Source organism: Hippopotamus amphibius, chromosome 16 (assembly GCF_030028045.1).
Source record: "Hippopotamus amphibius kiboko isolate mHipAmp2 chromosome 16, mHipAmp2.hap2, whole genome shotgun sequence".
Taxonomy (NCBI): Eukaryota; Metazoa; Chordata; class Mammalia; order Artiodactyla; family Hippopotamidae; genus Hippopotamus; species Hippopotamus amphibius.
This window is the reverse complement of record NC_080201.1, coordinates 28,691,746-28,716,289: the sequence shown is the minus strand read 5'-3', so window position 1 is coordinate 28,716,289 and position 24,544 is coordinate 28,691,746. Positions and strand designations below refer to the sequence as shown.

Genomic DNA, 24,544 nt, shown 5'->3' with positions numbered 1-24,544 from the left:
GAATTTATTAACTAGATTAAGACATCTGGCTGTGATGAGGCATTTATTATGTTAGGCTTTAAAATGTTTTAATGGAAAAAGATTAAATGTGAAAAGGGATACTAGCATTTGTATCCCCTGCCATGGATGTGAACAGTGCTCTCCTGATATTCACCTCTGATGAAGCCTTTCCTTTAGTAAAACATTTCAGACTATAAAATTCTTAATTTAGTGGGAAAATGATCATCCTAAGATTAATATGAATTCCAGTTTCCTCGCTGGGTATATGTCTTAAAGCAGCCTTGGAGATATTGAGGATAAGAGTATTTTCAGAGAATCGGCCGTGTTCAGTGGACACACTCTGGCCCCCTCTAGGGCAGCTTTTAAGGATGGTTTGAGCACTCTTGGCCTCAAACACTTCTGCCCAGCCTCAATTCTCCATACATCAGGCTCAGGATGCTGCAGAGGCACAGGCTACCAGGACTCTCAATCAAGGCTCTAGCATTTTAGCAAGAATATATCTTATCAACAGCATGATCTTTTTGCCCCATTCAATTTTTTTCCCCAACCGCTTTGCAATATCCAAGGCCCAAGACCCATGAAAACATTTATTGGTGAGAGATTCAAACAGCATAGTTAGAGTCACACAGTGATTTGTTAAACACTTAGACCAAAGGATTTAAGGCGAGTGAGTCTTTTTATCCCCAACTAAATAACAGTGAAAACAGGGTTTCCCTGCCTTGGCACCATTGCACCAGAGGGTGGTGTTCTCAAGGGGCCTCCTAGTGCCCCGCCTTGTTCTGAAGACATAGAGTCATGTGGTAGGGGATGGAACCTCTGGAAAAATTTTACTCCCAGCATTGGCGCTAGATAGGCTATATAGCCCAGCTTCTTCTCCAAACTGTCCTCTCTCTGTTTCCTGCCCCAATCAGTATTATAGATGTAAATTGAATTTTCAGACATGCTAAGAGAGCAGGAATTTGACCCTTGCTGTGAGGGGACAGCTTCCCTTAATTAACTAATAGTGTAGAAAGGAAAAAACCTGAAAAGCACACGTAAGCCCTCGTTTTAAGGGCTTGCAGGTTAAAGGAACATAACACTTCTTCATTAACAAAGCATAAGATAGGGGCACTGTCTGCAAAGACTGTCTTATTTGTTTTTTAAATAATTTTTTAGAAGATTACTTAAGTTTATTATAAAATTTGGAAAATAGGGGTAAAAAGCAAAATGAAACATGGATGGACCTAGGACTGTCATACTGAGCGAAGTCAGAGAAATCCCTTGTAATTCCTCCAGCCAGATTTTTTTTTTTTTTTTTAGCAACGTCCACTATCTTTTCATTTTCTCTGTTTTTTTTTTTTTTTAATTTTATTTATTTATTTATTATTTTTGGGGGGGCAGATATTTTTTAAAAAACAATTTGGGATATATATTTATATATATATATATATTTACCTTTAAAAATTTTTTTTTAAATTTTTATTGGAGTATAGTTGGTTTACAATGTTGTATTAGTTTCAGATGTACAGCAAATGAATCAGTTATACAGATACATATATCCATTCATTTTTAGATTCTTTTCCCATATAGGCTATTACAGAGTATTGAGTAGAACTCCCTGTGCTATACAGTGGGTCCTTATTAGTTATCTCTTTTATATATCGTATGTTTCAATCCCAATCTCCCAATTTGTCCCTCCCCTTCCTTACCCCCGGTAACCAAAGTTTGTTTTCTACATCTGTAATTGTTTCTGTTTATACCCTTATTTTAGACTGTACATATAAGCAATAGCATATGATATTTGTCTTTGTCTGACTTACTTCACTCAGTATGACAATCTCTAGGTCCATCCATGTTGCTGCAAATGGCATTATTTCATTCTTTTTTGTGGCTAAGTAATATTCCACTGTACAAGGGTGAGTCAAAAATTATCCGCACTCTGACTGTAGAATTTACAGAAATTTTAATACAACCAGAGTGTGGTTAATTTTCCACTCACTCTTGTATATATGTATCACGTCTTTTTTATCCATTCCTTCGTTGGTGGACATTTAGGTTGTTTCTATGTCCTGATTATTGTGAACAGAGCTGCAGTGAACACTGGGGTCCATGTGTCTTCTCAAGTTACGGTGTTCTCTGGGTATGTGCCCAGGAGTGGGATTGCTGGATCATATGGTAGCTCTATTTTTAGTTTTTTTGAGCAACCTCCGTACGTTCTTCATAGTGGCTGTGCCAATTTACATTCCCACCAACAGTGTTGGAGGGTTCCCTTTTCTCCACACCCTCTCCAGCATTTATTGTTTGTGGATTTTTTGATGATGGCCATTCTGACCTGTGTGAGGTGATAGCTCATTGTAGTTTTGATTTGCATTTCTCTAATAATTAGTGACGTTGAGCATCTTTTCATGTACTTTTTAGCCATCTGTATGTCTTCTTTGGATCTTCCACCCATTTTTTAAATTGTTTTGTTTTTTTGATATTGAGCTGCATGAGCTGTTCCTATATTTTGAAGATTAATCCCTTGTCAGTTGCTTCGCTTGCAAATATTTTCTCCCATTCTGAGAGTTGTCTTTTTGTTTTGTTTATGGTTTCCTCTGCTGTGCAAAAGCTTTTAAGTTTAATTAGGTCCCATTTGTTTGTTTCATTTTCATTACTGTAGGAGGTGAATCAAAAAAGATCTTGCTGTGATTTATGTGAAAAAGTGTTCTGCCTGTGTTTTCCTCTAAGAGTTTTATAGTATCTGGCCTCACATTTAGGTCTTTAATCCATTTCGAGTTTATTTTTGTATATGGTATATATTTTTTGTTGCTACAAACTTACTATGCCTTGAACAGCTTTCCAGGTTATTAAATAACATAGTTTTTAATGGCTATTCAATATTGTATAATATGTTAATCAATGTCTCAAGGTTGGAAAGTTACATTTTTGCCTTTTAAAATTATTATTATAAAAAAATTATAAACTATTCTGGATTTTCTCAGGATAAATCCTTAGAAGTGAATCTTCTCTGGCAAGAAGGATACAGAATTTCAAGACTTTTGCTGTATATGCTAGATTTTCCTCCATTGCCATTATGTCTATTTTTCTTATCATCACTATAATTTCATGTGTTTATCTTTGATAATTTAGAAACCAAAAACCTTATGAGTGAATAAAAACATGTTGGGGCAGTTGTTGTCCCAGACAGTTTTGGTTTTGTTTTTTGTTTTGTTTGTTTTGTTTTGGCCGAGCTTCGCAGCTTGCGGGATCTTAGTTCCCCGACAAGGGATTGAACCCTCGCCCTTGCCAGTGAAAGCACAGAGTCCTAACCACTGGACTGCTGGGGAATTCCCTCTTAGAGAGTTTTAACTCTCACCAAAGAGACAAAGAAGTTCATGATTTTGATCTTACCATATTTTACTGATCCCCAAATGCACATTTCCCCCACATTTTCACATCTTTGAAATTGGGATGCATCTTACAGTTGATGATGGCTTTTCATAGATTAATTGGCAGCATTTTCCTGTTACTGGTACATCCAAATATTGATGTAAAGGGGTCAGATCAGTTGCAGAAGAAGCAAGAAAGATGAATATGTTGAGTACAGGGCTACAAATACAGGCTTAATGCAGTGACATTAAAACCCTTGAAACAGCAGAGTCTTCATATCCTAACAGTGTTTCACTCTATCCTCTAGGAGACACAGTAGGATTTCTGTTAGACTTGAATGAAAAGCAAATGATCTTCTTTTTAAATGGCAACCAGCTGCCTCCTGAGAAGCAAGTCTTTTCATCTACTGTGTAAGTACCTTCTCTCAGTCAAGAATTTGAGTGCAATATACTTTTCTCCGGGAAAAAAAAAAATGTAGTCAGCTGTGATGAGAAATCACTGTATTTCAGGTAATTGGGGACCCATTTGATCATACGTAAAACTATCCCAGAGTTTGATATAGGAAGATAAGACTATGATGTTCTCTGATACACAGTCCTGTCTAGGTTAGTAAAAAATGTCACCCTTCTTTCTGCTAGGGTATGGCTTGTTCTGACTTTCCAAACACCACTTTGTGTTTGAGCTTTACTTTGTTTTTATGAATTCTCTTGACCTCTATTCATTTTTATTCATAGATCTGGATTTTTTGCTGCAGCTAGTTTCATGTCATATCAACAATGTGAGTTCAATTTTGGAGCAAAACCGTTCAAATATCCACCATCTATGAAATTTAGCACTTTTAATGACTACGCGTTCCTAACAGCTGAAGAGAAAATCATTTTGCCAAGGTAAGGAGTCTGCAGTCAAGGAGACCACACTGGCCATGGCATAGCCAGTGTTGGGCCGTCGTGCCCTTAAAAGTATCTGTAACATAACGTTGTAATCCTAGCTCCTGTTCTGGCTCAAAAAGCAGGCCTGTAACAAGCCATTCTGGGCTGTACTTCACCTGGGACTCAGTGTCCCAAGGCTTGAGCGTGGCTCAGCAGTTTCCAGATGAACTAGAAAATGTCACCTAGGGACGACAGCCCTGCCCACAGCAGCAGAGCCTCCATAATATCCCAAGAACAGAAGGGCCACTTATATCCCAGTTCAGAGATCTGAGGCTCATTCCTAGAACTTCCCTTCACCTTGTCTTGGTGTCTGACAGGGATCTGAACTTTCAGTTCCTCTTGGTGAAAGTGTGAAGTAACACCTCCCTCATCTGTCACACTCCAGCACTTTTTTATGTAGCCTGTCTTCTTGGATGCGGCCCAAAAACAAGTCTGCCTTCTCACAGACACCCTGAAAGGTATAACCGATCCATCTAAGAGTTCCCCTGGAGGCTGGCCTTAGTTAAAGCCGCTTCAGCATTTAGTTAACCACCCCTGAAGAATTAAACTTTCCAAAAGTCAGACGGCAATAGCAACCAACTGTCGGAAAGTCTTCTTTTATGGGCAGCTTCTGCGTACTCTCTTGGTACCACATCAATTTGGCACCCAAAGTACAGCCTGCTGTGAATAAGAACAGCAGAGTTACAAGCTGGGGCAGTCCTGTGCTGCACTAGACTTTGTTTTCTGTGACAGAGACACCAGGCTAGGAGTTGTCAGAGACTAAATAGCCTCCTTAATGCCAAGGGGTCCTTTTTTACTCATAGAAATAGTGTTCTTTTCTGACTTCAGGGTAGGAGATCATGGCCCTGTTTCTACCTGGCATTTTGTAAATTGTTCTGTATTGTAAATACTCTATCTCTACCTCTTCTTCCATTCATTCTTTTTTTTTCTTCTTAAACTTTTTATTATGGAAAACTTCAAATACACACAAAAGAAAAAAAGAGTAGCACAATAAAGCACCATATACCCACCTGTCAGCTACGAAAGTCATCCACTCATGGCCACCTGCTTCTCCTACAGTTTCCCCTCATCTCTGTTAATAGGTCCATTGTCATTCCAGTTTCCCTGGCCGTAGTGTATCCTTGTCAAGGCAGAGTATGACTTTCTGCCATTTCCACAACAGACCCTTAGCAAATCCTGTGGGCTGTGCCTTCAGAATATATCCCAAATCCAACTACTTCTTGTCCATCTCACTGCTACCACCATGGTTGAAGCCTCCAATTTCCCACCTGTTTTGTTCTTGCCCTGCCCTCAAACTAGTCTCTCTGTTCCTGCCTTAACCCCCTTCAGACTATCCATCACAGCCTCCAGAATCAATTTGTTACCACATAAATCAGATCATGCACTTCTTGCTCAAAAGACTCTAGTGACTTCCTATTTCACTTAAGGTAAGAGTTTAAATCCTAGCAGACTCTATATAAGATTTGTCACCTCGTCTCTATTACTTCTCTGACCCCCTACCCTCTCCCATACGCTCCTGCTACTTCAGCCATCCTGGCCTCCTTGCTGCTCCTGAAACATACCAGGTCTACTATTGTAGCCCTGGGCCCTTTACACTAGGATGTTCTGCTATCACAAATCTTCCTGCTACTAGGATGTTCTGATGTGTGTTTTCCAGTGCCAGCGAGCAGTTAACTCGATTCTGACATTGTCTACCTGGAGATAGAGTCAGATCCCACTGGTGAAGGACTCAGTCCTGCAAGACTGCCCTTCTCGCCCACTCCCATGCCAGTCGCAAGTCCAGGTTATGACCAACTGGCTGTAAATTGGAGGCTCCCGTGACCTTTTCTTTGGCTATGATTAATTTGCTAGAGCTATCACCACAGAACTCAGGAAAGCTTTACTTCTTACTAGATTACCAGTTTATTATAAAAGGATATAACTCAGGAGCAAGCTATCCATGTGTGCAACCCTCCCTGCCTCTCACTTGTTCACCAGCCCTGAGGCGCTTTGAACCTTGTCCTTTTGGGTTTGAATGGAGGCTTCATTACATAGGCCTGGTTCATGAAATCATTGGCCTTTGGAAATTGAATTCAGTCTCCAGCCCCCTTCCCAGCAGGGAGGTGGGACAGGGGAGGGAGGAAGGAACGGAAAGTTCCAACCTTCTAATCACCTGGTTGCTTCCCAGTCCCATTCTTAGGGACCTAAAGGGGCTTTCTAAAAGCTACCTCATTAACGTAACAAAAGACCTTTCTAGGTGTCTTAACTTGGGGAACAGCAAGGGTTTTAGGAATCTGTGCCAGGAATACAGACGTAAACCAAATATATTTTTTATCATAAATCACGGTTTCTCTCCAAGATGCCCACAAGGCTCACTCTCTCACTCCCTTCATGTCGTCACTTAAATGTCATCTTAGTGAGACCTTCCCTAGCTGCCGTAGTTAAAATTATAACTCCCTGCCTCTTACATACATACTTCTTATTCTTCTCCCTGCTGTATTTTTCTTCACACTGCTCATTAACCTTTAAACTTCTGAATATCTTACTTTTTTAAAATCTGATTTTTCCCCCCACTGGAGTGTAAACTCTCTGAAAGCAGAGATATTTTTTTTAGTCGTCTCTTTGCTGCTGAATCTCCAAAGCTTGGAACAGTGCCTGGCACGTAGTAAGGCCTTATGTGAACCGAATGAATGTTTCCTGTTTCTCTTGCCCATCCGTCAGGGCTGTACCTTCAGCAGAGCAGTTCTGGCTGTCTGCTTTTCCATTCCAAGCTGAGTGAAAGTATGTTGTGAGGATTGTAACCTGAGGTGTCTGCACCTCCAGGGTGACTGTGATGGGCTATCACAAACACCTTGAAAATTGTGTGTGTGCATTTTTCTTGGGAAATGCTCTATGCGTTTCCTCAGACTCTTAGAGGTGTGTGACTTAAAAGGTTAAAATTTGCTGGTAAAATAAAAAGAGCACTGGACTTAGAACCAAAAGATTTAAATTTGATTCCTGAATCTATCAACTGTGTGCGACCTGTGCAAATCATTTGCTTGTCTGTGACCTCATGCGAATCATTTCCTGCCCTTTTCTTTGTAAAATGGGAATGACCACGCCTCCTTCATTCTCTGTTTTCGAAAGTCATCGTAAGATTGAAATGAAATGTCTCGTGTGAAAACTTTACTGAACAAAGCTTAGGGAATCCATGGTAGACTCACACGTACAAAGCATTTTCAAGGCGTTTTGTATGCATCACTGCTAACAGGCCCCATTTCTTTGTTAACAAAATGAGTTTCAAACTGTGTTTTCTTACTCAGGCACAGGCGTCTTGCTCTGTTGAAGCAAGTCAGCATCCGGGAAAACTGCTGCTCACTGTGTTGCGACGAGGTAGCAGACACACAATTGAAGCCATGTGGGCACAGGTAAGAGGGTTTGTTTGGTTATTTCCTCTTTTGTATATTACATCAGACAAAGTTTCATCCTGTTCTTGAATTGCTTTTAAAGTGTTACCAGTTCCATAGCTGTTCATCAAGGTTTATGATATCCAAAGTGGGCTGAATGAGGAATTAGAGTTTGCCAAGTAGTACATGGCTGTCTTCCAGAAAGTACCTGAAAAATAGAAGCGGCTTGATATGGAAGGCCTATGTTTTTGTTTTACTTTGTTTACTGAATACTATATTTTTAACACAGTTTTCATTCACAAAATGTAAAAGGTTTAATACTAATTATGAGCCTCTTGGGAAATGCCTTTTGGTTTTAGAGTCTTCTCATTTACTTATTATTTACCCTCCTAAGCATTGAGAAGGCAGCACCTCCCTGCCATCTAACCAAATTCCAGTTGTATGAGATAAGGGCAGCCTGGATCCTATAGAACAGAGTATCTAAACATCAGCAAGAGCAGGAAGTAGGACAGTCCCTAAAAAGGCCATCCCAACTAAGCTTAGAACAGGGAAGAGTTGAGCAGTGTGCTGGCCTTGGCCCGGCCCAGGCGTGTGTGCTGACTGTATATGAGCAATACCTATGCTGATGTTCCAGGCCAGTTCCCTATAATTCATCACATCCCAAACCCTGCCTTGCTCTTATTCTTGACATTGCTTTAGCTAGCAGGTCATCTAGGGGTCCAGAGCCTGGAGTGATGGGCCCCAGTTTGTCTCCCCCAGGTCTGAGTCAGCCTGAGCCCCTGACTCTGCCTCTGTTTATTTGCCATCTTATGAAATGGGTTGTTATCTAATCGGCTGGTAAGGGACGTACAGGCAGTGAGGTTATCTCATTTCACCACTAGCTATACCAGTCTCTCTTCTGAAAGAAAGGCATGGTGACTCCAGCTGTGATTATTCCTCTGTATCAATTCTGTAGCCCAGAACTCCTCAGGATCTAGGCTTATTCATCTTTGAGCTCTCTGGCCCTTCTTGGTGGTTTTGCACACAATAAAGGCTCATGAAAGAGGGCTGAAATCGAAAAACTTAGAACCAGGTATCTTAAATATGACCGCAGTCTCCATACTAGATATATCCAAAACAGAATTGGAAGAGGAAATTAAAAGAATTATAAGAAAATTTAGCTCCACTTTCAGCAACAACAGCAATTTTAAAAAGGTAGAGGTTAAGAAAGGAAATCTGGCTAAACTGAATGACATGAGCCAACCCCTAGAAGAGACTGAAATCTAAGCATTCCTGTTAACCATAGAAAAAACTGAGATGCTTATCAATGCTTTCCCCACTAGAAGCACTAAGTCCAGATGGTTTCACAGTGAATTCTTTCAAACTTTTAGGGAATAGATAGATTCTATTTAAACTTCTCCAGACCACAGAGAAAATAGGAAACCCACAAGATTCTTTTTACAAAGCTTGCATGATAATTATATGAAAAGCTGATAAAGCACACAAAAAAGAAAACTTATGAATATAAACTTAAAAATCCTAAATGAATTATTAGCAAATAGGACCCAGCAATACAACTAGGGAGGCTTATTTCAGGAATGCAAGGTTAGTACAATATAGGAAATCAATTAATATAATTTCTCAAATAAGCCAGGGGACAGTGGAGCAGAGAATTAACACTTTGTCCAAAAATGCTGAAAAAGTATTTGTTAAAATTCAATGTCCGTCCCAAATGGATAAATACTACAAAACAGAAAGGGATATAGTGAATAAAACAGTATAAAATAAGAATGGATGGGGACTTCCCTGGTGGCACAGTAGTTAAGAATCCACCTGCCAATGCAGGGAACACAGATTCGATCCCTGGTCCGGGAAGATCCCACGTGCCACCAAACAACTAAGCCCGTGCACCACAACTACTGAGCCTGAGCTCTAGAGCTCTCAAGCCACAACTACTGCACCCGTGTGCTGCAACTACTGAAGCCTGTGTACCTAGAGCCCATGCTCCGCAACAAGAGAAGCCACCACAATGGGAAGCCCGCACACCGCAGTGAAGAGTAGCCCCTGCTCACTACAACTAAAGCCCACATGCAACAATGAAGACCCAACACAGCCAATAAAAAAAATAATTAATTTAAAAGAATGGATGGATGGATACTTCCTTAATACTATAAAAGACATAGATATCTCAGCTAAATGCTACCATCTTTTTTTTTTATATATTATTTAGTTTTTTTGGCTGCTCTAGGTCTTCATTGCAGCACTCAGGATCTTTGTTGCAGCATGCAGGCTTCTTAGTTGTGGCCTGCATGTGAGATCTAGTTCCCCAACCAGGGATTGAACCCAGGCCCCCTGCATTGGAAGCATGGAGTCTTACCCACTGGACCACCAGGAAAGTCCCTGGCATTTTTTTTTTCTTTCTTTCTTTATTTTATTGTCTGTGTTGGGTCTTTTTTTTTTTGCTGTGCGCGGGCTTTCTTTAGTTGCGGTGAGTGGAGGCTACTCTTCATTGTGGTGTGCGGGCTCCTCATTGCCGTGGCTTCTTTTGTTGCAGAGCATGGGCTTCAGTAGTTGCAGCACATGGGCTCAACAGTTCTGGCTCATGGCTGTAAAGCACAGGCTCAATAGTTGTGGCACACGGGCTTGGTTGCTCCGCGGCATGTGGGATCTTCCTGGAGCAGGGATCGAACCCATGTCTCCTGCATTGGCGGGTGGATTCTTAACCACTGCAACACCTAGGAAGCCCCCTAGCATCTTGTTAATGATGATACACTGGAAGCATTCCAAGAGATGCTGGGGACAAGAAAAGGACGCCTGCTGTCAGCACTGTGACTTTCATTGTATAAGCTAAGACAGACAAGAAAGAGAAGAGGGATTAAAACGACAGATTACATACCTGGGTACCAGGAGAATTGACTAACAACCTATTAGAATCAGTGTGACAACTGAATAAGCTAGTTGATTACAAACTAACTTAAAATAATAGCTTTCTATGTATAAATAGCAACTGATTAGCATATATAATTGAAGATCCCTTTTACAATAGCCAAAAAAAGCTTAAGAATACATTCCAAGAAATATATGGTGCCTATCTGAAGAAACTTTTTTTTTTTTGCTCTTTATTGGACTATATGAAGAAACTTTTAAACTACCAAGGAATGTAGAGAATAACTGGATCTGGTCTTGGATAGGAAGACCTCTTAGTATTGTAAAAGTGACAGTTTTCCCTAAACTCTAAGTTTAATTTGGTCTGTATAAAAAGGACAACATGGGTTTTTGTTCCCCCTGGAAATAGAAATGCTAACTTAAAATTTTATGATAGTAAGGCAAGAAAATTCTGAAAAAGAAGAGTTATGGAGAGGTCCAGCCCTACCTACCACATCTGAAAATATATTAAAATAAATGTTAAATTTGCAACAACATGGATGGACCTGGAAGGTATTATGCTTAGTGAAATAAGTCAGACAAAGACAAATACTAAAAAAAAAAGAAAAAACAAATACTGTATGTTATCACTTGTGTGTGGAATCTAAAAAAATAAAACGAATGAATGTAACAAAACAGAAACAGACTTACAGATATAGAGAACAAACTAGCAGTTACCAGTGCAGAGAGGGCAGGGCCTAGATGGAGGCAGGGGATTAAGAGGTATGAACTACAATGTATGAAATAAATAAGCTACAAGGATATATTGTCCAGCACAGGGACTATAGCCAGTATCTTATAAATAACTTTAATTGGAGTATAATTTATTACAAATTTTAATCACTATGTTGTATACCTGAAACTAATATTATAAATCAACTATACCTAAAAAAAAGACAGGTTAATAATTTTGTCCCAGTATATGAAAAGAATGACACAACAATGGAACAGAAGCCCAGAAATAGAACTAATTGGAAGGAAAATTTTAACATATAATAAGGGCATCATGTCAAATCTGTGGTGAAAGATGGACTATTCGGCAAATGATATTGGGATAGACGGCTAGCTATCTGGGAAAAAATAGCATTGTATCTCTACCTCCATATACATATCTGTATGTATAGGTTATATACAGACTTTCTGGAAGAATGTACGTGAACTTTTAACTCATTCCTCAGAAGAAGATTGAGGATCAGAAATGGAAGAGAGACTTGCTATTTATATGTTTATGTTTCAGCTACATGCAATTGTTACCCTTTCCGTTAACATGCTGGTTAGCATTTTCAGTTGAGTCAGCCAATTGTCAGTTTGACCTTTGGAAGCACTGACCTAACTGGCATTTATGTCTTTCTCCTCAGTGACCTGTGCATGGATTGTGCCTTGCAACTGGAGACCTGCCCATTGTGTCGTAAAGAAATAGTGTCTAGAGTCAGACAGATTTCTCATATTTCATGACACACGTGAAGAGGCACCATGGACTTATTTCTACTCAATTCCAGCCAATGTTGAAAAGAAAAAGAAAAAAATCTCTAATCAGTTGTACGCACATTGAAACTTATAGCCATGGCCAGATTTTATGCTAAAAAACAATAGTTTGTCAAAGACAAAATTCTCCTAAAATCTAACCCAACTTGCCAGCCCCGAGAAATTCCTTTTAAGGCCAAGGAAAGCTGAATGGCTAACAGCTAGGCCTGTGGTACTTCCATGAAAAACAATAGGAGACAATGCCCTCCTGAGTGTTGAAACCACACCAGATTTCTCCAGGTTGGGTACATTTGATTGTTTAACACAGGATGTTTTGTCTCATATTCTAAAGTTTTTATTTTGGGCAAAAGTCATTATGGAGAAGTAAATGGCAGCGTCTCTGGGTTAAGCATAACTTCGCGTTGGTCAGAGAGCCAGCAGTGTGTTAAGCACCGATATTGCACTGCAAGACTTGAAGCTATAAAACTAGAAACACACAGGTCAATACTACAAGCAACGTGGAGGGCCTGAAAGAAGGTGCACAGACTGTAGAAAAAAACCCAAATTTTTGATATTTCAGTGATTCCAAAGAACATTCTAGTTTTTTTTAACTGCAGAAAATTGGTGGTATTTTCACATTCATGGTGTTTTTATCCAATTTTAGTACCCACATTTTGTGAGGAAAAAATGTTTTAACAATGCAGGAGAAATTCTTAAATTAATTGCAATGTTAGATGGGAGAAAATTTGGTATTTAGGGTATTTTTAAGGTACCATCAAATCAGGTCTTTTTGGTTTTTGTTTAAAACAATTTTTTTAAATCAGTATTGTTTTTGGAAGTAATATACTTTGAAACTCTTGAACTAATAGTCTCAAAAACTCTTAGAGGACAGTCTGAGAGCACGTATTCCTATTGTTTAAAATGAATACATGTTTTTGAATAGTAAATTCAATCATGGATTGTTGACTATGTCTTCATCAAAAGTGTTATTCCCTCTCAGGGTCTCTGGTGAAGACCTTCAAGAGTTTGGTTTTTTCTCCCAGAAAATTGGAAGGTAGAATTGTAAATTCATAGAACTTATTTTATAATGGTGTACCTCAGCAGCTGCCTTTCAATTTATGCCAAGTCCTTACTGAGTTTATACTTGAATAGTAAATATGTCTTCTGAGTTTTACAGTGTCTTAAATTCAATACACATTTTTTTCTTCCTTTCTCACCCTTTCTTGTTTGTAGTTCATTAAACTGTCCTATTACAGAGCTGATTTCCTTCCTGGCCGTACTTGTTGGGGTGCTGGATTTTTTCCATGTCGTTAGTCTTCCGTAAACTCAAAAATATACATATATATATATGTGTATGTTCTCTTCTTTAGCTTGTGGTGAATACAGTAATTTGCATTGAAGAAATAAAACATTTGTTGCCTTTTTTGACTAAGATTTCACAACTTTCATTGGTGCCTGCTGCTAAGGTTCTAAGATATTATACTCTCAGGTTTATACTTTCCAGGGTAGGACAGAATCAAGTATTAGAATTAAGAAACAAGGGGGAAAAAAAAGAAGCAAAGTTAATCACTTACTCATCCAGCGAACCTTTATTGTACACCTAATTTGTTCTGGGTACTGCATCTATGTGGCATACAAAACAGATCTGTTGGTGGAGGTGACGTCTGGTAGTGGGGAGAAAACTATATTTTTCCTTATTGTAATAAATTGTTGGTGCCCTGAAAGAAAATAGGGAGCTTTGGGAAAGAACGAGGGGAACCTAATTTAGATGAGGGGAAGGGGAGAAACCTCACTGAAGGAGTAACATTAGTAAAAACTTAAAGGAGGAAGTAGGATCTAGGGGTATAGCCAGGCAGAGAGACGGAGGACAAGCTTCTAGGACTGGGTAGCTAGGTGAACACATTATAGGCAAAGGCAGTAGGCCCCAGGATCAGATGGAAGACCCCTGAAAACTAGTTAAGATAGGAATTGAGTGGGTAGAAAAGCCTGCTCCAAGGTTGGGGAAGTCAGGGAACTGCTCATGAAGGCTGTGTTCAGGATTTTGTATTTTATCCTAAGTGCAATAGAAAGCAAAGAGGTTTAAGCATGGAAGTGCCTTGATAAATAATTTTAAAAGATGGCTCTGGCTTCTATTTGGAGAATGAAATTGGAGTGGAGTTGGAAGGGGGGGCGGGTGCCGCAGGATAGAGGACAAACAAAAACTGGAAATAATATGACCAGTAGGGAGACTTTGAAGTAGTCCAGCAGAGAGTGAAAGTGGTCTGTAAATTCAGTGGAGAGAGAGAAAAGTAGATGGAAAAATAGGTAATTTGTAGTAATCAAAGGAATGCAAGAACCTATTAGCTTTCCAGAAATCTACCCTTGAACTTTGTTCGTAAGATGTTCTACTTTTCCAATTCATTTAAACCATAAAACAAGAGGATTTCAATGTAAAGTTGATTAAATCACTGAGGGTGGAAGCATAGTAAACAGTCGATCTATCTGTATCCTGCACTGCATTTAAGTGTTTTAAGGGAAATTGAAAGATAGGTTTTTACCGCTGATATATTGTACCAGAGAGGAAAGGATAAAAAATTAATGAATCATTGGGGAAATGCCCCCCGGGGCTCTAGCCAAAAAGATTTTTTTTTTTAAGAATGCTGTGTTTTTTGAATGATATTGATAGAGCAGGATAAAGTGCCATTTGCAGAATGCCAGGGAATAATGATTCAATCACAGAACCAAAACTATTTCATTAGCAGAAAATGACTTTTCCATGAATTTCAACCATCTTGATTATATATCCAAGAAAACTAAGATCAGCAGTTTCCAGGATCGTCCATTTTCTTGCTATCTAGTCACATAAAACAATTCTTAATGCTAATTCAAAATAAATGAAGAAATTATTAATGGAAAATATTTACTATATACAAGTAAATTTTCTATTTTTCTGCAAAAAGTCCACCATTCTGTTTTCAGCAGAAAAACATCATATTCTGATTTCCAGGAGTATTGTTTGACAACTCAGGGATTGGGACCACACATAGCATGGTAATTAGGCTCTTAGGTGTGGGATGGACTCAGGTTCCAACCCCACTGTGCCACTTATCATCAACATGCAAGTACTTAACTTCTAAGCCTTCGTTTCCTAATGTGTATAGTGGAGATAATACTTTATAGAGTTTTTGGTTTTTTTCTCATAGGGTTTCAAGTATTTTAAAAGGAGACGATGTGCTTTTAAATGTGTAGCACAGCATCTGACACATGCCTGAGTAAGTGGGTACCTATTAGTCTTTATTCCCATTTGTTCTTAGAGCCAGAAGTGGACTAAAGAGGGCTACAGATTTTTTGACATTCCTCCCATCTATAAATGAAGTTTATGCCCCCTCCCCTTAAGTCTGGGTGGGCTCTATGTTTGCTTGGCCAATTGAATTCAGTGGAAGTGATACTGAGCTAGTTTCTGATCCCAGGCCATGGAGTGACTGGCAGCTTCCACTTCGCGTCTCTTGAAATATTTGCTCTTGGACCTAGCTGCCATGGTGTAAGAAAACCGAAGCGTCCATGGGAAGACCTATATGGAGAGGAACTGACACCGCCCTCCACCCCCCAGGTCCTCTATTCAACATCCACAACTGAGCTGCCCCAGCCAATACTAACTTGCCAGCCACACAAGTAAGCTTCTTGGAAGAGGCTCTCTAGCCCCACTCCAGCTGCCCCAACTGATGCCAAGTGGAAGAGACTAGCTGTCCCTACCAAGTCCTGTCCAAAATAATTGGGTTTTTTTAGCCAGTAAGTTTTAGGGTGGCTTGTTAACAGCATTAGATAACCAGAAGAGATGAAGTCAAATTTCCTCTGCTAGATCCCATATATGTATTAGTAGTAGAATGTGTGGGCAAATTCATTTAGTCCAGCAGAAGTAAGTGTGATTTATAGAGAAAGCAGGTCATGAGAAAATTTGCTTTGATCTGTGTGACCAGTGTTTGACTTAAACAGAACTCTGTCCAGTTAGTCAGCAAACCTTTCTGGATGCCTGCCTTCTACTTGGTGCTAAGCGGAGGTAGTACCTCTAAGAATTGATCTCACCCTGGATACAACTGTGTCATGGTAACCATTTTTAGTTCCACATCCCACTGGTATCTATTTTATGTTCATGCAAAGATGTCTGTCCATTCAGGCTGGCCATCTGACCCACAGGTAAAACCTAAGCCATTTCTAAAATTCCTCTAAACATGTACCACACATTTGGCCAAAAGATAAAAAATGCAACCAAAGAGATAATGTCTAGTGATCCAATCAAGAGAAAACAGGTCTAGGGTATCCTTTTGCAAAATTTGGCAGTTTTGGAGGGGACTTTTCCTGGAGCAAAGTCACTTGATTGCATGGCTCAAAATGGTTCTGTCAACTTTTATCTTGCTTAATTACCCAAGAAACCAGTTAACTGCCCAATAATCTTTCTCATGTGAATATTATGTTGCAGTGGGGCTTTCCTTCCACAAGAGGGAGTAACTGTCTCGCAAATCAGAGGTCTGCATTATCTGGCTCAAAAACTAAGGGACTGGCTCTCAAGGGATTTTCAATTTACAGTGCTCTTAAAACCCACTTTATACAACTTAATCTTCTTAAATCTCGTAATTCATCCGCAAGTTGCAAGTGAGGAAATCGAGGTTGTCTCTGGGCTTCGATTCCTTCCTTTCAAAATGTGGACGACGTCAGATTTCATCGCCCCACAGACCGAGCACGCAGCAGTGAGCCCCTGATCCGCTCACTGAGGCCCACCTTCCCTTCGGGACCCTCCGTCCCTTTCTCTCACTTCCTCTCCCTATCTTTGCCCCGCCCCTGACGTTGGGCAACGCATGCCTGTGATTGGCTGCTGGGCGGCGGATGTCGCGGTGGCCATGGTGACGGGAGGCGGGGCGCGCGGTAACGGACGCCAGGACCCCGCGGCGGCGGCGGCGGCGGCGGCGGCGGCGGCGGCGGCGGCGGCGGCGGCGGCGGCGGCGGCGGCGGCGGCGGCGGCGGCGGCGGCGGCGGCGGCGGCGATCTTCGTGAGGCCTGGCCGGGCTTGGAGGCGTGGCCGCAGCCGGGAAGTCTGCAGCCGGAGTGTCGCGCTCAGGCGCTACCCGGCCGGGCCGTGAGCCGACGGCGGCCTCGGCAGCGAGGCCTCCCGGATGCCGGTTGGGGCTCTGCTCCGCAGAGCAGAGGCTGCGCCAGGGCCGCGGGCCGGGTAGAAGGCCGGCGGGCCAGCTTCCCGCCGCGCGGTGGATGCGGCGGCGGCGGCGGCGATGGACGCCCTAGAGGAAGAGAGCTTCGCGCTGTCCATGTGAGTGACGCCGCCCGACCCCGGGAGGTTGAAGGCCGGGGCTGCCGGCGCTTGGCCTTGGCCTGGGCCTCCGCCCTGCGAGAACCAGTGTCCTCGGTGGGGGTGGGAGACCAATGAAACCTCGCCCCAGTTCCCGCGGTTGATTCTGCTGCTGCGGCGACAGCGGGGCTCAGGCCCGGAGGACAGGAGTGCAGCGCGGTGTCATGCGGTGATACACGCCACTATCACAATCCCCCATCTCCCCCCACCCCCCCCCCCCGCCTCCAATCCTTAGTTGTCAGCAAAACCTGGCGAGGCCCCACCAGGGGTCAGAGGACCCTCCACCACCACCACCCACAAGGGACTCTAATTGCTCCACTCTCCCGGCCAGTGTCTTCACGGCCAGTGTCTTCACCGCACCATATTTACGCCCCGCCCCCCCAAACAGATTGGTGTGGGGTGACAGCGAAGATGCGGTGAGTAGAACCCGAAGGGAATAAATGCGAGGAGCCGAAAGATGTCCGATGTGAGCCTTTGCACCTTTCGTTTGTCCCTTTTGTAACTCCTTGTGTCGTATCAGGTTTTCTGAAAGTGGAGCCATTACATTCAACTTTGATGTCACAGATGTGTCAAATGTGTTTTCTTCTGTGTGGAATTGCTGGATTAGACAATAATCATTCTTAATTGTTGAAGCTGGGCGATGGGAAGTTCATTTGAAAATGTCCATAGTTTGAAAAAAAGGAATTATCTGAAACAGTACCTAATCCAGGCCTGTTTTTCAGCTCTTCCGCCTCTGATGCAGAATTTGATGCTGTGGTTGGATATTTAGAGGACATTATCATGGGTAAGCTTCCTTGCCTGTGCTCTTTTAGTTTTTAATCCCTTGCTGTTAAAGACGTTGAAGTCCATTTGGAGAGTTAATTTTTAAAAAGAGAGAAAACATCAAGATGCATATAATGTTTAATGCAGCATACTGTAATACAAAGTAAACCTTACTGTGATTTGCTTTAGAGGCATACAGCCCCTACTCCTTAAAATAACTAATAACCATAGATTCAGTTCCCGGAAGGGACTTATTCAGGTAATGGAGCACCTTGATGTTATGGGCTTCTTGGCAAAACTTAAGAAAATACTAACCTACTTTATTTCAGAGAGTAAGAGCAATTTTTAGTCGTGAGTTTTCATATTTTTATGACATAAAGCAGTGTTATACCATAACCACAGCACACATGTCCACAAGGAACAAGGTGTCATACTTCAGCTGGTTCCATATTTTCCTGGGTTCTGAGTTCTGATTTGTGGATTCATTTTGGCATCCATAAGTCCTGCTAAGTAATAAGCAGTAACAGGCACCAACCACTTGAGACAAATAAGTGGGAGAGAAAAACATGAGAAAATCTTGTATGTTGACTTCAAGTTTTCTGAGAATTAGGAAAAGAACACTGTCGTTTGGGTGTTTCTAGCTGTATTTCTTAGTCTTGTTTAGTGAAAAATCACCAAATTTTTGTACCTTCAAGTCCTGTAAAGGTTCATGCCCTTAACTCCTAAATACAGATGTTTCACCATTAAGATCCCATGTGGATCTGAGGATTTCTGGGGAATGCTGAGGAATACTTGCCTTTGGCCTCTATGAGTACCCTATGTGCTGTGGGAAAATGAGCTTTCTGTAAGCGCAGGGTTTTTATTCCAAAGTCTTGGTCATTTGTGAAGCTTTCTTTTTATTTTTAGAAATGATATTCTATTTGGTTGTTAAAATTCCCTAAACCCTAATAAGTGTTTGCTATGAGCCATCTCTATACATGAATTCTCATCTAAATTCCACCTAGCAATCTTATAAGACAGGTACTCATTTTCCAGTTGGGGCTTAGTAATGTGCCCACTTACACCATTGTAAGTGGCTGAGGTGGGATTTGAACCCAGGTAGTTTAGCCTCTGTCAGAGCCCATCCATTTAATCACTACACTGTTTCCACCACTGCTGCTGAAATTATATAGAGAGAACCGTTTGTGGAGTTCCCAAGCCACCCTATATGGCTGTGTTTAAAATGGACTAGAGGATGGTGGTGGTGGTTGCACAACAGTGTGAAGGCTCTTAATGCCACCAAACTACGCTTTTTAGCTTTCCCTCTCTTAGAGACCGGCCATTGATAAAGCCGTTCTACTGACATTTAATTCCTGCCTGTTTAGAAACCTGAATGGTTTTTAGTCTTCATTAAAAAGAATACATTTTTCCTATTGTGGTTCAGATGATGAGTTCCAGTTATTACAGAGGAATTTCATGGACAAGTACTACCAGGAGTTTGAAGATACAGAAGAGAATAAGCTCACCTACACACCTATTTTTAACGAATATGTAAGTGAATTCCTATTTCTCTTACTTGAGATTAGGATTTCTTTAAATTACAAATTTAGGATCAGATGATGTTGAAATCTGCTCAACTTTTAAAATCTGCCACCAGCACCCTGCCAGGAAGTTTAATTAGAATCTGGTTTAGTCTTCATCTCCTGTTGTTTCCCTCTGCACAGTTCTTGGGGCTGTTTTCCAGATATTTAATGATTTTGTCTTCTATTTTAAATCATGTTTGGCTTTCCCATAATCCTGCTTTCAGTTACAGTATGTGGGTTCACCATTCCTTGCACTTACATACTTCTGGCTTTCACACTATGTTTTCCTACTACATAATCCAGTCAGGTATGCATGACTGTTAGATAAAAGTGAAAACCAAGACCAAGATCACTAACTAGTTGGTGGCAAAACCAAGACTAGAACCCAGGAACCTCGACTCTTGACCCCTTGGGTCTTTGCACTGTGCCGAAGCCTTGTGCAGCCTCCTGTTACAATCTCATCTGTCTGAGGAGAGGTTTGAAGCTCCAGGACTTTCTTCCCTTAACACAGAAGCGTGGCAGAGTCAATGAAGGTTTCTTAAGCCAAGCCTGAGCTTTTAAGGAAGCTGTGATTACCTGCAACTGTATGGTTTTTCATATGTTCTTTCCACAGAGATTCCATCTACCCAGGCAGAAAAGCCTCCACTTACTTCACTCTTCACTTCCTGCCATGGAAGTGGGAGCCCTTCTGCTCCCTATCCCTAGTTACCTTGGAGTATTCCTCTTGTTACATTGTCATTACCTGCAAATGGCTCTCCCACAGGTGGGCGAGTGCACAGGAGGCTTGCTCACTGAGCACAGGCGCTGAGTTTGGATTCTCTTTGGTGCCCCCAGTGCTTGGTGGGGAGCCAGGCACACAGAATAGGCTCTTAGGAAATGTTTTCAAAGGGCTGGAGGACAGGCTTTCTGAAAAGAAGTTTTGTTTTCCTAAAGTACAGTCTGACCAAGATCCTTTCCACTGTTACAGATTTCTCTGGTAGAAAAGTATATAGAAGAACAGCTGTTGGAGCGGATTCCTGGATTTAACATGGCGGCTTTCACTACAGCTTTACAGTGAGTTGAGCTTGACTCTGCTTTTTTACCTTTTTTTACCCTCCTCCTCAACTCCGAAAAAAGACCCTCCCTCTTTTTTTCCCCAGTGCTTGAACATCAAGTTTTAGAGCACTTGGTGGTTAGGTCCTGGGTGGGAGGCCCTCCAAACCTTTGAAGGAGACAGTCTGTGTCATCATTCCTTGATGAAGCCGCCACCCTTTTCGTTCGCAGGCACCATAAAGATGAAGTGGCTGGGGACATTTTCGACATGCTGCTCACCTTTACGGATTTTCTGGCTTTTAAAGAAATGTTTCTGGACTATCGAGCAGTAAGTCCCTCCTGTCTGTTTAGCCACAGTGAACTGCTTAGAAAGTTCCAAGTAGACCTGTTGAGCACAAACCACCCCCTGTGCTCCTCCAGGACTGGTCACTATCAGCCCAGCAGTGAGTGACGTGTCAGCAGAGTGAGCTGCTGTCCTCTGCTGGCATCTTACAAGGAATTACATTCTCATGGTTTTGGTGAAACACGTCCCAGGCCTCTTATAGGATCACTAAATAATCAAAAGGACAAAGCCAAAAAGCAGGTTTGATTGCCTTGCTTTTCTTGTAATGCAGGTTCTTAATAGGAAAAAGAGAAATGTTTTTTGGTGAAGAGGTGTTTTTTGTGTGTTTTGGCCATGCCTCGTACCAGGTGGGATCTTAGTTCCCCAACCAGGGGACCAGGGATCGAACCTAAGCCCTCTGTAGTGGAAGCAAGGAGTCTTAACCCCTGGACCACCAGGGAAGTGCCCGAGAGGTGTGTTTTTTAAGAGTGACCAGCACTGAATAAAAATGTAAAATCCCTCCCTCTTCCTCTGTGCTCCCTGGTTGCCCACCCTCCCGCCCTGAACACCTCCTTCCCCATTCTGAGCTAGAAAGGACTTTTTTCTGTCTCTTGCCTCGTAAAGTTATTCTCTTCTCGTGTAGGAAAAAGAAGGCCGGGGACTGGACTTAAGCAGCGGTTTAGTGGTGACTTCATTGTGCAAATCATCTTCTATGCCAGCTTCCCAGAACAATCTGCGGCCCTAGGTCCCACCTCCAGGTAATGGAATCTTCCTAGACATCACCAGCCCAATAGACTGGGAGAGGCTTTGGCTAATGATGTCAGAAGAATACATCTTGGAAAGACTGACTTGATTCTGCAACTCTTCATTAATGTTAAGTATTGATGGGTCAGAAGAAAATCACCTGACCTTCCTGGGACACATTCTTGTCTTCAATAACCCCAGTACTCCTCCCCAAGTAGACACCTCAGGAGCTTCTGAGTCTGGCTTTTGCAGCAAGCCCAAGTCCAGCATTCCACCTGGGGGGCACTTCCCTAGCATACGTGTTGGTGTGCCCTTGTTGGAAGAACCCACCGTCACCAACTCTCTTGGCCCAGCAGGCCTTGCATGTCCCACCAGGCATTTTATGCACTCACAGCTCTTTATATGGCTCAGTTTCAGTCCTGCAGCCTCAGTGGGGTTTTTGACTGGGAGTATTTATCTAGGGTTTAACTCATGCTAGCTGCCCATCTAAAGATTTCTGAAAATCCTCTCATCACAGCTAGTCTTGGCTATAGGAATCAGCTTAGATCTCCTTTACCTAAAACGTACTTGTGAAAATCAGTTCCTAGTCTTACACGTGCAGTCCTTGTTAGCACTGTCTTCTGAGGTAGTCCCACTGTTTCTATAACACTCGTTTACATGTTTTTGAAAACATATTTTTATAGACAAACACTCAGGCTAACTTAGTGGATATAATCTTGGAACTTCCATGATTACCCACTTCAAGATCAAAGTATTATATGCTGTGTGCTTTTTAGCTGTTAGTGCTAGGAAAGCAAAAATGCTTTCTATGTTGGTGTTCCTGTTTTACTGGGCACCAATGAATGTATGCTGGAAGTAGTCTAAAAGGTATCCTTTTCTTAGAGCATGTTAGTATTTATGCAGGTTTGCTTAAAACCCTTTCTGTGTAAATTAGCTCCTTAGGTTTTCTGTTGGGGTAGGGGCTCTGCCCTTCCTTCTTGCTGTCAAAATAATCCTACCGTGATAGTATTGCACTGGTCTAGCTCAGTAGGAGATAGCAAACAGCTTTACTGGTCATCTGTCTGCTTGGATTTAGTACATTGGTTTAGTACAATGTTTGATAGAACATTACTGACCAGAAAACATGGATGTCACATCTCTAGAAAGAAAAACCATAGTCGTTCAGTTCCCAGTGTGTACCTGGTTTTGTTTTTCGTTTTTATTTTTCAAGTAAAAATAAGAATCTCTACTGACTTTTCACTTGGCTCTTCTGGTTTTAAAGGATGAACAGGCTATGTGTTTTTCTGTACTGACGTGGCACTTATTAAATACTTTTGTACCATGAGTAAAATTTGAGGTGTTTTGCAAAAACCATCATTCTAAACGAGTCGTCCCTTCCTTACTATTGCTGCTGCCATCAGGTGATCAGTGCTTTGGTCTTTCAAGCCAAAGGCTTGTTAAAACATGGTCTCTCCTGGCCTTGCTCACCCTTCTTGCTCTTTTTATAAACGGGCCTGCCCGTCGCAGCCCAGGCACCTTGGAAGCACTTGATGAAGACCTCGCTGGTCAGTCTGGCCGAGAAAAGGCAGGTGGACAGATCCAAAGATGAAATTATGAAAAGTGAACAAGAAAGGCAAATGGTTCTTTTTCATTCTTTTTCACTCAGAAAAAAGCAGGCAAAGCCTATTTTAGCTTCATAATAGAAAATAGCCTTTCTGATTTTTTTAAAAACAAACTAGAGCTCTCTCTGTCCACGCAGGAACTTATATCATCCTGTGCCACCTTCAGTGGGGCTCAGGAGTGGCCAGGATGAGAAAGCCTGACATTCTCCTCCTATTGCTTAGGCCTCCTCAGCCATGGGAAGCGCTGTTCACCCAGGCTGCAGGGGCTGAGCACTGGGGGCGGACACTGGCCTCATCCAAAAGGTAGCTGTTTGACAAAGCACGTTAACATCTCCACCAAAATAGGCTGTGTTTTAGGGGGTTAGAAACCTGGTAAGACTTGCCAAGGATTTTGTTTCTTCTTAAGCCTCAAAAGAAAATGGGCTGGTCTTCCTTAAAACTCTCTTCTTATGGCTTAATCCTGGAATAACTATAATTTATTCAAACTCTGAGACACTGGAGCGTAAAAGGGAATGCCGTTAATAGTCACACCAGGACAACAGGCGCAAACTAGGCCTGTCCAGGACCAACTGGGACATGGGTATCTGACCTAGTCCACCTCCACGCTCCTCCCCCGCTCCCCCCCCCCCCCCCATGGAGTAGCTCATCCACAACTGTTTGAATCTAGTTACTTTGTTGGGGTGGGGGGTGGGTGCACTGTGCAGGCTGCAGGATCTTCGTTGCCAGGGATTGAACCCAGGCCCCCTGCATTGGGAGCATGGAGTCTTAACCACTGGACAGCCAGGGAAATCCCTACGTTGTATTTGTTCCCAGTTTTTTAAGACAGGGCCAAGGGGTGCCCAGAGATGCCTGTGGCTTATTATTCAGAGCATGTTGTGCTGTGGTAGGAAAATAAGCTCAGGAGGACTCCCCTTCCCTGCTGCACCCCCCGCCCCCCATCTGCAGCAGTTCTGTGCATCAAGCACTTGGATTATCTGATCTCTGAACTTCACGCATTATCAAGGGAGGTGACATTATGGCAGTCTTAAGTTCATCAAGATGACTAAATGATTAACTGTTAAACGGAGACCCTTTTGAGCATAAAAGAAGGTGCTGTTAAATTCATGCCATGACAAGAAGCATAAATGGGACTGTCCCAGCAAAGCAGGCAGGAAGTTGGTCATCCTACCTCAG

The 24,544-nt window shown here is 42.0% G+C and overlaps 2 protein-coding genes across 4 annotated transcripts in view; both read left to right on the top strand.

Annotated features, from left to right (window-relative positions):
* Nucleotides 1-13,440, top strand: part of RSPRY1 (ring finger and SPRY domain containing 1) — a 44,244-nt gene extending 30,804 nt beyond the window's left edge. For all 3 annotated transcript variants that reach the window (XM_057712858.1, XM_057712859.1, XM_057712860.1), the window contains 4 exons: nucleotides 3,656-3,758; nucleotides 4,083-4,235; nucleotides 7,559-7,663; nucleotides 11,905-13,440. In XM_057712858.1, the coding sequence (XP_057568841.1) occupies nucleotides 3,656-3,758; nucleotides 4,083-4,235; nucleotides 7,559-7,663; nucleotides 11,905-12,001 (458 nt within the window). In that variant the 3' untranslated portion in view covers nucleotides 12,002-13,440. The remainder of the gene's footprint in view (nucleotides 1-3,655; nucleotides 3,759-4,082; nucleotides 4,236-7,558; nucleotides 7,664-11,904) is intronic.
* A 3,543-nt stretch (nucleotides 13,441-16,983) lies between these two features.
* ARL2BP (ADP ribosylation factor like GTPase 2 binding protein) lies at nucleotides 16,984-21,874 on the top strand. The gene is made up of 6 exons (XM_057713523.1): nucleotides 16,984-17,309; nucleotides 18,071-18,132; nucleotides 19,534-19,640; nucleotides 20,640-20,725; nucleotides 20,936-21,032; nucleotides 21,670-21,874. The coding sequence occupies exons 1-6, from the start codon at nucleotides 17,272-17,274 to the stop codon at nucleotides 21,769-21,771; spliced, it is 492 nt and encodes a 163-aa protein (XP_057569506.1). The 5' UTR covers nucleotides 16,984-17,271; the 3' UTR covers nucleotides 21,772-21,874.
* Nucleotides 21,875-24,544: the final 2,670 nt, after the last annotated feature.

Bases quoted from the DNA above. Each gene is read 5' to 3' on its own strand.
- ARL2BP (XM_057713523.1), top strand. From the start codon at position 17,272: ATGGACGCCCTAGAGGAAGAGAGCTTCGCGCTGTCCAT. The intron at 19,641-20,639 runs GTAAGTGAATTC...CCACTGTTACAG, and splicing joins CACCTATTTTTAACGAATAT to ATTTCTCTGGTAGAAAAGTA. The intron at 20,726-20,935 runs GTGAGTTGAGCT...TTTCGTTCGCAG, and splicing joins GCTTTCACTACAGCTTTACA to GCACCATAAAGATGAAGTGG.